The sequence below is a fragment of the Ovis aries genome, chromosome 6 (genome assembly GCF_016772045.2).
Source record: "Ovis aries strain OAR_USU_Benz2616 breed Rambouillet chromosome 6, ARS-UI_Ramb_v3.0, whole genome shotgun sequence".
NCBI classification, from domain to species: domain Eukaryota; kingdom Metazoa; phylum Chordata; class Mammalia; order Artiodactyla; family Bovidae; genus Ovis; species Ovis aries.
The window spans coordinates 13496138-13512329 of NC_056059.1; the positions used below are offsets into that span (position 1 = coordinate 13496138).

The window sequence follows — 16192 nt, forward strand, 5'->3', positions numbered from 1 at the left end:
GGATTTAAGAGCTCTGTGCCAGGAATCAGGGGCAGAGACTATATATATGTAAATACATATATTCTGATTTTTCCAGATGTGGATAGGGTTGGGATAGTAAGCACATTTGCTTGTTCCCTTTCTCAAATGAAAATTTTAAGTGTTTCACTCTTAATTATGATATATATTGCTGTTCAAAAGAAAAGTTAAAATACCTTTTTTTCAGATTCAGGAAGTTTTTCTTTATGTCTAATTTGCAAAGAGCTTTTCTTAACCATAAATTGATTTTCAACCTTATTAAATAATCTTTCTGCATCTTTGAAATTATGAATTTTCCCCTTTATTTTGTTAATAGGATAAAAATTTTTAATTTTCTTTAATGAAGTTTGGGGTTTTCAAGAAGCAAATGCCGAGAAGGAATATAAAACATACAAGGCATTTATTGAGGGAAATGACTGTAAGGGGTAAATGAGAGAGAACAGCAGTATGCAGGGGGACCATGATGGAGGTCTGGCAGTGTGCGAGGGCAAACAGAGGAGCAGTCCCAGCAGAGATTACAGCAGAGCTCTGAGGAAGTTTTGGTCCGGCCAGTGGGAAGGTTTTGTGCCCTCACCTGTCAGAAGCATTTTGAGCCTGGCATCCACGTCTCACTCAGTCACTGGCTGAGCGCACACAGTGGTGGATCCAGATGAGGCAGGCTAGAGGCGTCCGTCAACTGTGTTCACAGCAAGAGAACCGAATGGCTCTCAGCAGCTCTAGCTGCAATTGTAAACAGACACGTGCAGTAACCTCAAACTAAGAAAGGCGCACCTACCTGGAATTCAGAACTCAGGATGTTCATGTGCGTAGGGCTGAGTTACATCACTGGATAAGGCACTAAGATTTGTTGAGGTGATAGTTAAGAGAAATTGAGAATGAGTAGTGGAGGAAGGAGAGAGTGTGTACCAGGTGCAGTCCCAAAGACTAAGGACAGTGAGGGAGTATCTCACCCATCTCTTTTGTAAGCTCCAGCAAGAGCATGGAAGCGCTGCTCTCCAAACCTGTATGGAGCAGCACATCCGGGTGGTGCAAGCGCGGACTGTCGTGACCATCTCCCTGACACCTCCTGCAAGTGTGAATGTGCTAGAAGAAAATATTAAGGGTTACAAATAACAAAACCCCAGACATGCAGAACAGACTTATGGACAAGAGTCAGGGGAGAAGATGGAGAGGGTGAGAAAAATGGAGAGAGTGGCCCGGATGCATATATACTACCATACGTGAATAGACAGCCAATGGGAATTTGCTGTATGACTCACAGAACTCAAAATGGGGCTCTGGAATAACCTAGACAGGGTGGAAATGGCAGGAGGTGGGAGGGAGACTCAAGAGGGAGGAGACATAGGTACACCTATGGTTAATTCTGGAAAAGGAAATGGCACTCCATTCCAGTACTCTTGCCTGGAAAATCCCAAGGATGGAGGAGCCTGGTAGGCTACAGTCCTATGGGGTCGTGAAGAGTCAGACACGACTGAGCAACTTCACTTTCACTTTTCACTTTCATGCATCAGAGAAGGAAATGGCAACCCACTCCAGTGTTCTTGCCTGAGGAATCCCAGGGATGGGGGAGCCTGGTGGGTTGCCATCTATGGGGTCGCACAGAGTTGGACACGACTGAAGCGACTTAGCAGCAGCAGCATGGTTAATTCATATTGAGGTATGACAGAAATTAACCCAATTCTGTAAAGCAATTATCAATCAATTAAAAGCAAATAAATATTAAAAAAATAAAAGAGAAAAAGGAATGACAAAATTCAGAGTAGTGAAGCTCTATGGCTGACGTATAACCTAGAAACCATAAAAGACTGACGAATTCACCAGCATAAAACAAATTCTGCATGGAAAAGAAAGTTTCTTACAAAGTCAAAAGATAAAAAATTGGAATGCATACCACAAAGGCCTGAATCTTTAATATATATCTATAAAGAATTCCTAAATCAATAAGAAAAATGCTAAAAGTATCAATCTTGATGGACAGTGACTAAAGTCCCCAAATCTCGATGGCTTCAGCTAGAAAAGCTTATTTCTCATATGTGCTTCGTGTTCATCATGGGTCAACTGGAGCTCTTTCCTGAGTTCTTCTCATTGTGGGACTTCTGATGTATTCTTGGCAATTGTGCAGAGGGAGAGACTCTATAGAGTGCTGCCTGGCAGCTGAATATCGGCCTGAAGAAGATACTCTTCAATTCCTCTCAAAAATTATTGGCTAGCCAGTCCCATGGCCCACCGGAACCAAGGACCAGGCTGCGCCATCATTTGTGTGTCTGGATGGAGAGGAGAGCCCAGCATTGGTGAGCAGCACTGAGTGGTCATTACCACTCCAGATAGTCTATGGATTGTTTGGTTTCTCAATCGAAGGTCTTGTCAAAGAAAGACGATGGCATATTTCATTACATTCCACATGCTGGTTATTAAAGAAGTAGAAAATTCCTTTCTTTCCAAAATTGGTAGTGACATCTTTCTGATCAACTGAGTGAATCTGGGGATCTGTGAGGTAGATGAGCCCTTTTCCATTCCCAGTCACCCAACCTAAAAAAGAAACAAATATGTCTGAGAATTAAATCCTCTATAAATTTCAGCAAAGTGTTTCAGAAAAAATGTAATATACATACAGTGAAATAGACATTTGGTAACTTGGTCATCCTATTGTGTGAAAGCCGCTTAGTTGTGTCCAACACTTTGCGACCCCATGGGCTACACAGTCCATGGAATTCTCCAGGCCAGAGTACTGGAGTGGGTAGCCTTTCCCTTCTCCAGGGGATCTTCCCAACCCAGGGATCGAACCCAGGTCTCCCTCATTGCAGGTGGATTCTTTACCAGCTGAGCCACAAGGGAAGCCCTGTGGTTGAAGAATAATAAATTTCTGCTAAGGGATCTGGTGTGGCATATTCCAATTATTGGTCTAAGAAGAACTGAATATTGGGTAATTAAATTTGTCAAATATGACATGCCCAGACAACCAGTTTTCAAGGAATCAGCAATAGCATGCACTTAGTGTAATTATTAAATCACACTGAATATTTTTCTTTCATGATTCAGAAGTTTCTTTAATGCCTTACTCATCAATTCATACATTCCTCTGTTCATTTAACAAATATTTATTGAGTGTACACACTGCACAAAACACTGTTGTGTTTTGTGAACAAGTTAGTAAAAAAATCTCTGTACTCGGTGTCACATTCTTGTGAAGATCAAGAAATGATGTAAGTAAGCAAAATACATAATACAGAGTGATGATAAATGTGGTGGATGGGGGATAGAAACATCTTGGAGGATTATTATTAGAAATAATCATAACAAAACTCATTTATCATTTAAATAAAATACAGAATGATGGCTAATAATTCTGTTAGATAAAATACCAAACTAAAACAAAATTTACATATTAATGCAGATTTTAAAGGAAGCTAGATTTAGGTATACAGCTTGCTGTTCCATAACGATCCCACTTATGAAACCCAATATCACACCTGTAGTGAAGGTAAAGGGCTAGAGCAAAGAAAGTGTGTTTTGACATACTAAAACACACAATCCTAAGAAACCTGCATCACCCAAATCCACCGGAGTAAAATTAAAAAAGAAAACTGTTATGGATTTGCTCTAGAATTAAGCCCAACAAAATGTGAGCCAGATCTCCTCACTGATTATCTGATGCCCTCAGACACTTGTAGAAGCTTTAGAAAAATTTCCCATCCGTCATTTGCTATCTACAGCAAGACTGGTTAATTCCAAATAGTAGCCTGTGCACTAAACAACCTATTAAATAATGACTCATGCTTTGGAGAAGGAAATGGCAATCCCCTCCAGTGTTCTTGCCTGGAGAATCCCAGGGACGGGGGAGCCTGGTGGGCTGCCATCTATGGGGTCGCACAGAGTTGGACACGACTGAAGCGACTTAGCAGCAGCAGCAGCAAAAGAAAGAAAGAAAGTGAAGTCGCTCAGTTGTGTCCGACTCTTTGTGACCCCATGGACTGTAGCCTATCAGGCTCCTCCGTCCATGGGATTTTCCAGGCAAGAGTGCTGGAGTGGAGTGCCATTTCCTTCTCTAGGGGATCTTCCTGACCCAGGGATTGAACCCGGGTCTTCCGCATTGCAGGCAGACGCTTTACTGTCTGAGCCACCAGGGAAGCACTAGTTATAAAACCTCATATTAACATATAAATAATCCTAACACAAAAAATAATTCCCAGTTTCACATACCTTGTAAATCAACCACAACATCTCTATGATTGGAAAATTCGTAAGAAAAGTGGCCATAAGCCAAGCCGTATTCTGTGGCTTTGTATTCTGTTTTCACCACTTTTGTGTTATTTGATAATTTTACAAATTCCCCTAGCATGTAAGGTTCCACACTGACACATCCTTTTATTGTCTTGCCTTCTAAGATCTGAAAAATAGAAACAGGAGATGTATAACAATGGTGAAAGCCATGGGTTTCGAGGTCAGTAGATCTCACTTTGAGGTCAGTAGATCTCAGCCTTTGAACTCAGGCTTTGCTACTTAGGAGCACTGTTGCTGTTCTCTCCCTAAGTCATGGCCAACTCTTTTGCGACCCCATGGACTTCAGCCCACCAGACTCCTCTGTCCATGGGATTCTCCAGGCAAGAATACTGGAGTGGGTTGCCATTTCCTTCTCCAGGGGATCTTCCCGACCCAGGAGTTGAACCCAAGTCTCCTGCATTGGCAGGTAGATTCTTTACCACTGTGCCACCTGGGAAGCCCCCAGATATATTTCTAGACCTGTTTAATCATGCCCCTGATTTCTTTAATCTTACCAGCAATACTGAGGCTGGTATGTAGAAGATCTGCGTGTGAATCTTCTGCTCGTAAAGTCTCTTGTTAAATTCCGTCACGTAGTGCTGTGCGGTCATCTGCCTCTCCACATCAGTGAAGTGGTGCCAGAGCCCCTTCTGCTCCTTATATTCTTTCCCAACGTATCTGTGAATGCAGAAAAGCCACAGAAAGAGATGCACAGTGATCCTACTCTAGAGTAAGAGAGAAGAGACTAAGAGAGAGATGCAAAAATGCTTGAAAGACGTTACTTTTTTTCTATCTTAGTTAATATCATCTTATCTCATGACTCAGATAGTTTTGTAAGCGCCACCTGAACAATGGCACACAATTCATACTAGCTGCCTGATGGTTAAGTTTATGTGTCATCTCGATTTGACCATGGGGTGCCCGAATATTTGGTCAAACACTATTCACAGTGTTTCTGTGAGGGTGTTTTGGATGAGTCTAATGTTTACATCAGTAGACTGAGTAAAGAAGATTGCCCTCCCTAGTGTGGGTGAGCCTCAGCCAATCAACTGAAGAGCCAAATGGAACAGAAGGCTGAGCTTATTTCAAGTAAGAGAGAATTCTTCTTGCTGACTGCCTCTGATCCAGGACACTGGTCTTTTCCTGCTTTTGGACTTGAACTGAAACATCATCTCCTCCTGGGCCTCAATCCCGCTGGTATTTGGGCTGGAACTATAGATCGTCAGCTCTCCTGAATATCCAGTCAACAGTAGATGCTGAAACTTGAGAGCATCCATAATTATGTGAGTCAACTCCTAATAATAAATCTCTGTATACACACACACACACACACACACACACACACACGCACATACATATGGGCTTCCCTGGTAGCTCAGCTGGTAAAGAATCCTTCTGTAATGCGGGAGACCCCAGTTTGATTCCTGGGTCGTGAAGATCCCCTGGAGAAGGGATAGGTCACCCACTCTAGTATTCTTGGGCCTCCCTGGTGGCTCAGATGGTAAAGAAACTGCCTGAAATGTGGGAGACCTAGGTTCAATCCTTGGGTTGGGAAGATCCTCTGGAGGAGGGTAGGGCAACCCACTCCAGTATTCTTGCTTGGAGAATCCCCATGGACAGAGGAGCCTGGTTGTAGTCTACGGAGTCACAAAGGGTTGGACACAACTGAGTGACTAAGAACAGCACAGCACACACACACACACACACACACACACACACACATATACATCTTATTGGTTTTGCATTTCTGGACAACCCTGATGAATACATCGACCCAGGGGTGATACCGATTTATTTTCTCCTTATATGAGAAAGTGTCCACTTGTTGTAGCAGTTCACCAGATGTGGGTAAGTCAAGAAAGCCAGCCAGGATACTGGAAAATGCATGGACTCTGGAACCAGATCTTTCACTGCCTGCAACATGACCTTATACAGGTCAACAGATCAACCAGAAGCCTTCTCTCCCCCTTCCTTTTGTGATTACTTCATCTCTACAAATACTTGCTTTCTATCATCACCTAATATATGTATAACACTTTTTATATTATCCAGGATTCACTGTGATTCCTGTATTTGAAGATTAATATATTTAGGCAATTTTGGAAAACTATCAGAAATGATTTATTAAAATAATAACTCTTTCCTATTTGCTCTGTTATCCTTTTCTGATCAGATGTATGTTAGACCCTCTTGTTCCATCTTCCATGTCTCTTTTTCTCTCTTTTATATCCCATCTCAGATCCTCCTATCAGGTATCCTGGTGTGTTAGTTGCTTAAGACTACTGTAACAAAGTGTCCAAACTGGGTGGCTTAAGCAACAGAAATTGATTCCTCATAGTTCTAGAGTCTACAAGTCCAAGGTCAAGGTGTCAGCAGAGTCATGCTCCCTCTGAAGACGCAAGAGAAGGAGCTGTCAACTTTTCCAGACGGTTCTGGCTTGGTGGCCATGTAGCTACAATTTTCACATGCATCCTCCCTGTATGTTTCTATCTCCAAATTTCCTCTCTTTTATAAGGACACCGGTCGTAGCGGATTCTGGGTCCACCCTACTCCAGTTTGATCTCATCTTAATTAATTACATCTGCAGTGACTTCATTTCCAAATAAGATCACAGTCTAAGTTACTCAGGGTTACAACTTCAACTCGAATTTGGGGTGGGGGGGTACACAATTATACTTGTATCACCTGGCTCCACCACTTTGATGTGCGAACTTGGGGAGGTTTCTTAACCTCTCTGTGTCTCGGCTCCCTCATCTGTAGGATGGGGATAACAATAGTACCTACCTCATTGGGTTTTGTAAGGATTGATTAAGTTAATATATAAATGACTTAAAACAGGGGCCTGGCACATGAAATTTACATGTTTACTATTGTTATTATTATCAACATCCTTTTCAAGAAATGTATTTCTACTATTTAAGAATTTCCCGATTTCTCTCTTTTTCTCTTCCTATTTATTTCTAATAATTTTTGGATTTGGGAAAAGAGCAAGGTCAACTTTAACAGTCTTGCTCCATAGGTTCTTTAAAATATGCATATGGTATAAAATTAGGCCTTATACCAAACGAGGACCACCTGTGAACACTAATTTGCAGGTGAGTTTTGCTTAAAGTTGTCATCAAGAATTAGGGCCAAGCAAAAAATCTTTGTAGGTTATTTGCTTCAGTGACATGGCATTTTTTAAATTAACCTTTGTTTTTGTTTCTGAGGATATAGTCATTCCTGAGTCAATGCTTTATATCAGTGGTCTCTGAACTCATCCCCTTTCATGCGTAACTTTTATCACGAGTTGCTCCCTCATCCCACCCCTGCCCAAAACCTCTAAAGAGAAGTGTCTTAAGGAATCAGCATTCACTTATAACCCTGAATATGTTTCATTACTGGCCTCAGAGGAGTTTTGTGCCGTTTCTTCCAGGCTCACTCATTTAATCAGAAGTGTGGCTTGCATGGTTTAACTAGCCTTTTTTGCCAGCATTTTCAATGAGAGTGTTCAAGACTCTCTGACTTGTCATATGGCAAGAAACTCTATTTTTCTTATCTGTACCATGGGGTTAATGTTCTCCAAGGGGTTTAAAATCATGTACATAAAACATCCAGCCCAATGGCTGACATAATGTGGGTTCTCTGACTATGGTGGTTGTTGCTCAGTTGAGTCATGCCTGACTCTTTGTGACCCCCACAGACTACAGCACACTAGGCCTCCCTGTCCTTCACCATCTCCTGGAGTTTGCCCAAGTTCATGTCTGTTGAATCGGTGATGCCATCCAACCATCTATGGTAACTGTTATTAATTAGCTAATGAGGAAGAGGAAAAGGAGCTGAATTAGAAAACATTTAGCCACTTTTTCCAGCCTTTTTATAGTCTCATAAACAATTACTTAACAGAAGGGACAAATCAAGCCATTACACATTATTATATATGTTTTCAAGCAATACCTGCCCAGAGTTTCTTCTTGATGAAGATGATGTACCCAAAATGCATTTCTTTGTCTGCCTTTCTTTGTCACATGTAGGTAGTCCCCCAAATATACAACAGTTTCTTGGGCTGTCCACAGTTCAGATTTCTTGGAATATTTTAACAAAAGAGCACCTTGAATAAAAGATAAGATGAATACTGACCTTATTTTTCAAAAAGATCTTGCAATTCACAGATAAGATGAATTGTAACACAGGTACCAATCTGTGTTCATTTGACATATTCAATTTTTTAATATATTTTCTCAAATTTTATCCTGTTCTATGACTATTACTAAAACGTTAGTGAAGTACAATAAAAAGGCAAAGTTTGAGAAATTACAATGAAAATTGCCTTTGATTCACAAAATCTCTTGTTTGTGATGGCAAGGTATTAAGGCCAGAGCTTCTTTATGAAAGTAATGGAAAAAAAGGGGCTTTTCAAACAGCAAAAGCCCAGAGATCATCTTAGAACAAGTGCCATGTGAATACAACTTCTTCTGATTATCTGGGAATCTCAAATAAAAGAGGCTGCTACCTATGTGAGATCATATAGATAGAAATAAGTTGAATAATTTTTCTCCAAAAGTTCCTGGCAACTTCAGGGATCTTAGATTCCATAGGAAAGTTCAACCGGATTTTCTCTTACATATTTTAAGTTGGGAAACTCCAGGAATTACTGAGAAAATATAGCTACTGTACAAAGATGAAAACTCAACTGAAAAAGAAAAAGATAATGAGGAAAAAATAAGGGTTGTTTTCACCTTAAAGAAAGAAAGATCAGCGCAAGCAAAAAAGGATCTCTTTGAGGGGGAAGACCAACATGAACCCTAAGAAAGAAATGCAACATTTTGAGATCCAAGTTAAAATAAAGTGAACAAGGACCTCCAGAGACTAGGTTGTGGTAATGAATAAATGAACAGGAGACTCAGGAGAAGGGAATATTTAAAATGAGATAAGCCTACAGGTTTGGGGTGGGGAGGAAGGAGACGACTGAGGTTGTGGAGAGATGATGCTCAGGGTTGGGTGACTCAGAGAAGCCGGGGAAGGAAATGAAGGTGGGCTGCATGTACACCCATGTGAAAGGGCAGTGAATGAAGGGAAGGAGCAAGGAGAGGATGCATAACTCGTCCAGTTTCTTTCTGCACACCCATGTAGAAAGGGCAGTGAATGAAGGGAAGGAGCAAGGAGAGGATGCATAACTTGTCCAGTTTCTTCAACTTTGGGGCTTGCTTCCTCCCAGGTGCTTTTTCACCCATAAAATGGCACACAGACAAAACAGTAAAGCCGCTACCTAACTCTCAGAAATGTGACTTTGGAACTGCATAAACTCATAGTAAGCAGGGAAACCCTATTATTAGAAAATGTTGCTTCTTCTGGCCACAATTTGATCTTTTAGTCTGACTTCAAGGTGCCAGGTAAAACACTGAAATACTTTGAAGCAGAAGTTCGTAACATTGGCTTTATACAAAAAATCACTGGGGAGCTCAAAAAATACAGATGCCTGGACCCACACCATAGACACGTGAGACTGGAATCTCTGCGGTGAGGCATTGGGAGATTTAAAGAGCTAAAAAGCCTCTTGGGAGATTCTCATGTGGTACCAGTGTTGAGAACTACTACATTAGTATCCAGTACTTAGCAATCCACATAGCTTGTTTCCTCTGAAAGGCATTTTACAATAGTTTTTTTCCTCATTCAAATAATTCTTCAGTACCTTGGAGGCTATTACAATGTGATCCTCTGGGCTAAGAGAAGAACCTTCTTTTGTCTTCTCCCCAGCTTCTCCACCGCTTCTAAGCTGCGTTAGACACGCTGACTGCTGGGTGGCCCCAGCTCAGGCTTCCTTGTGCTGTTCCTGAGGCAGGAAGCAGCGGCTAAATGCAGGTGATCAATGCAGAGCCTGGCAAGAAACCACTCAGCAAAGGTGTGAACATGACGAGTACCTACTAGAAGGATGATGTGTAACTAGGACAAACTCCATTCCCTGGAGTTTTGAATGGGAAACAGAAAAACCAGCTGCGGCAATGAGAATCAACAGAGGAGAGAGATAGTATATACGGCATCTAGAGCTGTTTCAAACCCTGACTGATGACTGCTCCCACGCACGGTCGGTAAGATCCTCCCTTACTGCCTATGTAGCAAATCTCCAATGTATGAGGCAGCTTGAGTGAGCCTCTATTCTTTGCAACCTTTAGAGTCCATCACAGAGTGAAGAAGGCCCCAGAACTACATCTTTCTCTGTGTACTCACAAAGCATCACAGCTGTCTATACCTTTCACGAGCTTTAAGTGATCCACGGAACAGAAACGTCAGAGGGCCCTCAACATACAGAGTTGCTTCCTGAAAGGGTGTACTTACTATGTGCTCCGTGGAGCTGGCTGGATTTAAAAACGCCTGTATGCTCCAGTCTCTGGAACAGCCAATCATGCCTCACCCCTGCCAAGAGTTTTTCAAAGTCATCAGGCTGCAGGGTGCGGGCCTCAAGGATCGCCTGCTTTGTCATTCCTGGCAATGAAACAAAAGAACTTCCACTGGAATTCAGAAAAGACCATGGATTTTCTCCCTCAGAAGAACCACTGGAGATTGCCGGTGATTTCAGCCACCAAGGTGAGGATAGGCTGGAGTTCTGGCTGCAGTTTAGCAGGTTTCCAGGTTCATTTGCTTCCTCCGTGGTAGTGCAGTCCTCGCTGAGGACAGGGGTGGAAGTCTTACTGCTTACTGAGGAACTGGGGATCTGGGCTCCCTGAATGTGCGGCTGCTTCCAAGTGCACGGTCTAGGGGAGCCACGTGTGCTCGTGGTGTGAACATCTGCACTGCCCAGCAGTGGGCTCTCCTCACCCACCGTGGAGGCATCAGGGTCAATGCCCTGCTCTTTGACTGAGCAACCATTTTTTCCTGAGTTAGGGTTTTGAACAAGCCAATGAGGAGTGTAAGAGTTACATGCTACTGTGGAACTTTCGTCCAGAGACTCGTCCACGACTGAGTGGAAGTCTACGGGAACATCCTCTGCTCTTTCTGCTATTTCTCCTTCCGGGTCAACCCAGCAGGGGCTATCTTTAAATGGAGGACCTGTGCCTCCTTTGATTTCTTCTCTCTTCTCTTCTTCATCCTCGTCCTTGGCATCACCGTTGATATCTCGAAACTCATCAATTGTTTCAAAGGTTTCTTCTTCTTGGATGGAAGGATATGAGGCCACATTCTTAGGCCAACCAGAATCAGAAGTCCAAGAAGCAGAACAAAATGAGGGTCTGGAATGAGCAGAAGTATTTCTGGACCCCACATTTCCAACTTCCTGCATGCCTCCTTTAAACCGCCCTCCACCAGAGGCCAATGAAATGTCTGTTGTGCTATGAGGTGGGAAGGTTGCCAAGGGCATGGACTCGTGCAGCTGACCTTGAGAAGACTCTAAACTGTCATCCCTGGGCACCTGGAGAGAGAGACCGTGCAGCTCTGAAGACAATGGGTGCTCAGCTCTGCTCGCCCCATTCACTTCCTGCTCGTCTGACAGGGCAGTGGAACACTGCGTGTCCACAAGATGCTCGTCCTTGCTCAGCTCTCTTCCTGCGGACATATCATCAACATAATTCACTTCCTCCCAGCTTGTAGAAGACTGGTACCCTGATAACTTGCTCCAAGAACTGGAGCTTGGGCTGTCACTCAGAGACTTGTTCAGGACAGCTCCCCCACCGCTGCTGTGGTCTGTTGACTCAGCTTCGGTCTCCACATCTTCATCCACGGAGACTCGAAACGCATCAGAACCGGCCCAGTTTCTCCTTCCCGCCCTCCTGAGTTTCTCCTGACTGTTCATTGCCATTTGGGAGGAAGATATCACCATGCCTTTTTCAAAATGTGCTTTGTCCTCCGTGGCACTCACGGTATCTATGTTTTTTGTTTCTGTTTTCAGATCCGTGATACAGACTCCTGTTTTCATACCTTTCTGTTTATTTTTGTTGTTTCCACACGTGCTTTCAAATATTTCACACACTGAAGTGTGGTGCTGTGAATAGGCTCCAAGGATTTTGGGGAAATCCACTTGCCCAAGTAAGAGGGGCTTCTCTGACCCACGCCTGAATCCCTCTGGAACATAAGACTTGTCATCTAAATTTGAGAAGCTTTGAACTTGTAACTGTTCCTTCACCCGGATGATAACAGACATGATTTCCTGAGAGACAGCTTCTCTCTCCTGACTTCTGGAGGAATTGCTGAACGTATACAGCTTTCCCATAGCTTCACTACAGAGCTGACTGGCTGTTTGGACGGTCTCCATCTCCCCATAGAGTCTTTGGTGCACAGTGGTGAGACCAAAAGCAGCTTTAAGAAAACTATGGAGCTCCTGTTTTCCCGTAACTGGTTCATCACATTTCTTGGTGAGGAGGCCAATTTCAAAGGCTTCTTTGGCTTCACATAGATATGAATTTTTCATTCCTGGAGGACAGTCCTTAGAACTACTATATGACAAGAGGCATGTGCCACGGATATTCTGAGGAAAATATCAGATACAAAATCAGACACTGAATTAGAAACTGGAAGTGAATCAGGAAAAGTTTCCATTCCTAGAGGACAGATATTAGAAATAGTATTTAAAAAAAATGTGCCATGGATATTCTAATAAAAATACATAAACATTGAGTCAGGGACCTGTGGTCTTTTTGATGCCTCAGGAGAAGGGGCTAGGACATATGTGATTGGTTGGCACGAATGGGGTAAGAAATTAGTTTTAGCTTCCATCCTACTGTAGCCCTGATGCTTTTGATCAAAGATGATAAAATTGCTGTCATTGTTGCTAATGTTATTTTCAGCAAACAGAGTCTATACATGGGACATGGACGAAATAATTTTGTTATATACAAACACATAATTTGTTTATTGATGGTCAAAACAATAGACTTGTGGCTTCCCAATCCCTCTGGATATTTGGATCACCTGGGAGGTATTCCATAATGAATGATTTCTGGGTAAGAATCCCAGGCCTTTACATGTAGTGGATTTAGGGTAGAGCCCAAGAATATGTATTTTGAAAGGGCTTTTAGGTGATTCTGACATCATATCCCCCGGTTGCAGTAACTTAGCTCCCCATCAGCAGGATGTCACTACTCTGGCTGATCTGACCTCTACATACATGAAGTCCGCTCACAATTACCTAGTGATGCACACAAATCCTATCTTAAGGTGCGACTCTCCCCTCCCCCTGGTGATGTCTGTCACTGGGGAGAGGAGCAAGGACGGGCTATGCCCTGCTTACCATAGCTGTGAGCACGAAGAGGGGCGTGTAGGGGCTGAAGGCAGCCGCCAGCTTGCAGGCTTCAGCGGCTGACAGCAAGTGGTGGTCAAACTCCTTCAGCAAGCGCTGCGAGGGAACAGAAGTCCAAGTGTATTGTGAGAAAACAAGAGGCCGAGTGTATACTGTTGACAATTATTTACCCATTAGCAAAAGACAGGCTATAAAATTCCCTTGCTTTTCTTTCAAGATTCTGAGGGGTGCCCTACGCCTCACCACAACCATTTCAGAACAGTGCCAAGAAAGAGTAAGTGGGCAAAGACCCCAGGACATTGACCATCCTTTCCCCCACACCCATACACCATCCATCCCCAACTCGCACCACAGAGACAGCCTCACACGTGCCAACATTTGTAGTTTGCCTGCCCACGCAAAGTAATTCAGACTAGTTTCTTCAAAGGATCATGCAGCTCTCTGTTCACAGAACTCTGAGCGTTTTGCAGTCAGATTCACTAATGATTTATGCATTGTTCTTGGCAAAGAAGGCTTTAATGTACAATTTCATAGCAAACAAGATTCATTCATTTATTCCAGAAATATGTATTGAATAGTCCCACGTGCCAAGCGCTGTTCTAGCCACGAAGGAGAGAGGAGACAGTGAGCCTGCAATGAACTTATTTTCTATTAAGGGGAGGGGATCAAAAACACACAAAATAAGTAAAGTGTGTAATATTTGAGATGGCAATAAATGTTCCAGAGAAAAATACAGTAAGAAGAGGTCAAGGAGGTCCAAGGCGGGAGGGCAGTTTGCAATTTTAAACAATCCTCAGAGATAACGTCACTGGACAAGGAACATAACCCCTTTCCTGTGTTTTGGTCTGTCTGATAGCAAAAGCAACATTTTGCTAAGATTCAGAGTAGAAGCCGCAAGCTATATGTATTCTTGCTGCTGCTGCTGCTGCTGCTAAGTTGCTTCAGTCGTGTCCGACTCTGTGCGACCTCATAGACGGCAGCCCACCAGGCTCCCCCGTCCCTGGGATTTTCCAGGCAAGAGTACTAGAGTGTGTTGCCATTGCCTTCTCTGATATGTGTTCTTACGCTACACTAATTAGTACTGAGTACAGTTACAATTGTAGTTTTGGCATTTGAAAAAAAGGCAATGTTGATGATACTATTAAAATGTCAATTTGAGTGCAGTGCAGGAAAGCAGTCAATGTCTGTGCAATGCTCTGAACTGGTTAGAGATCTGGTGTCTGCTCCCAGTTCTCTTTCTTACTGACTGTGCAGGTTGCGGAGGTTACCTAGTTTCTCTAGACCTCAGTTTACTTTCCTCTAAAATGGGAGTGACACCTTCTGCTCTACCTTACGCCTAGGTAGATGTGGTGCGTGTGGCTCACATACATATGTACACACACTTCTTGAGTTATAAAACAATAAATAAATATTTATAATCATGACTATTACAGATAAGAGCCTGGACAAGCAACTGATGCCCTGATTTGAACAGACTGTAATTAAAGTCTTAAAGTTATTACCCTTTTACTTTGTCATTGAGAGAGTTCAAGTGTAGAAACTGAATTTTGTGATAATCTGAAAGGAAATCATGGGGTTCAAAGCATTTATCACGTTGATTTCATTTTTTCATTCATTCTTTTTTTTCCCCTAATACCTCTGTAGGTCTGGTGCTGGGGTAATACAGCCAAATGGGACAGCATAGGAACTGTTCCTCAGGCTTGTTCACATTACTCGAAGAGGGGAGATATTGTGAGACACTGTGAGATACTGTGAGGGGAGATACAGGGAGATACTCTCCCTGACTCTTGGAGAGAGAATGAACCAAGAATGACACTGACAGTTTTGTAGGTGATGCCACTCTGCACCGTAGTTTCGCCAAGTGATGATTACCAGGTTAATGTCAGGATTGCTTTTAAACTTTTCATAATCTTTCTTGCTCATGGAGACGAAGATGTCTGCCAATATACCTAGCGATGTGGAAATGCCCTGCAAGGAAATACAAACAAAACGCAGATGAGGAACTTACAGTCAATTCTTGCTCTCAAGTCCCAAAGTCAACGATTGGCCCTCCGTATGAACCATTGCTTATTATTATCATTTGTTATTATGACTCTGAAGATACTTCTTGACTGGATGTCACTGGGCTTGAAAGATGATCACATCCTGAGGAATGGGCATAATATAAACTCAGCTATTTCTTAGCAGGGCTTTGCTCGATCGTCGACATGAACTTGTCCACAATGTTAGGTATACAGAACTGACCCAAACAAGAGTTCCCACCCCCAGCTCCATTTGTGTTGTTAAAAGGATTGTAGGCAGCAGTGTTGCTAACACAGTTCAGGGAAATGTATAACCCAAAGCTTCAGTTAACGAGGAGAATGTTCTCACAGTCACAGAGGATGAGTACATCAAGGAAAGCTAATGTTGCTTCTCAATTTCTCAAATAAAGATGCTATGTAAACGGCTGAGGTCTTTTCCCACTTAACCAAAGGAGAATGATTTTACAGAATGCAATTGAGCCATACCAACTTTGCTATGGAATGAGGTAAAGGCTAAATATATAATAAAATCAATACCAGTAGAAATAAATGGATCAGTAGAAATAAATATACAAACAGATAGTTGCAAATATATAGAGAAACACTAAATACATACCAGGAGTCTAGTTGTGAGTAAGGATGAGCAAGACAGAGAGGGAGTTTTTAAATGTTTCTGGTCCTACTG

General features: G+C 42.6%; 1 protein-coding gene across 33 annotated transcripts in view; it reads right to left on the bottom strand.

Annotated features, from left to right (window-relative positions):
- Positions 1–401: 401 nt before the first annotated feature.
- The window catches only part of ALPK1 (alpha kinase 1), a 116827-nt gene continuing 101036 nt past the window's right edge, over positions 402–16192 (bottom strand). For 18 of the 33 annotated variants that reach the window (XM_004010032.6, XM_012179492.5, XM_012179489.5 and 15 more), the window contains 7 exons: positions 15359–15454; positions 13478–13582; positions 10594–12715; positions 8215–8368; positions 4794–4956; positions 4219–4405; positions 402–2547 (listed from right to left, as the gene is read on the bottom strand). In XM_004010032.6, coding sequence (XP_004010081.3) covers positions 2348–2547; positions 4219–4405; positions 4794–4956; positions 8215–8368; positions 10594–12715; positions 13478–13582; positions 15359–15454 — 3027 coding nt within the window. In that variant the 3' untranslated portion in view covers positions 402–2347. Of the gene's footprint in view, positions 2548–4218; positions 4406–4793; positions 4957–7992; positions 8074–8214; positions 8369–10593; positions 12716–13477; positions 13583–15358; positions 15455–16192 lie in introns of those variants that run through there. The other 15 variants (XM_060416786.1, XM_060416781.1, XM_060416787.1 and 12 more) reach the window with 4 other exon arrangements.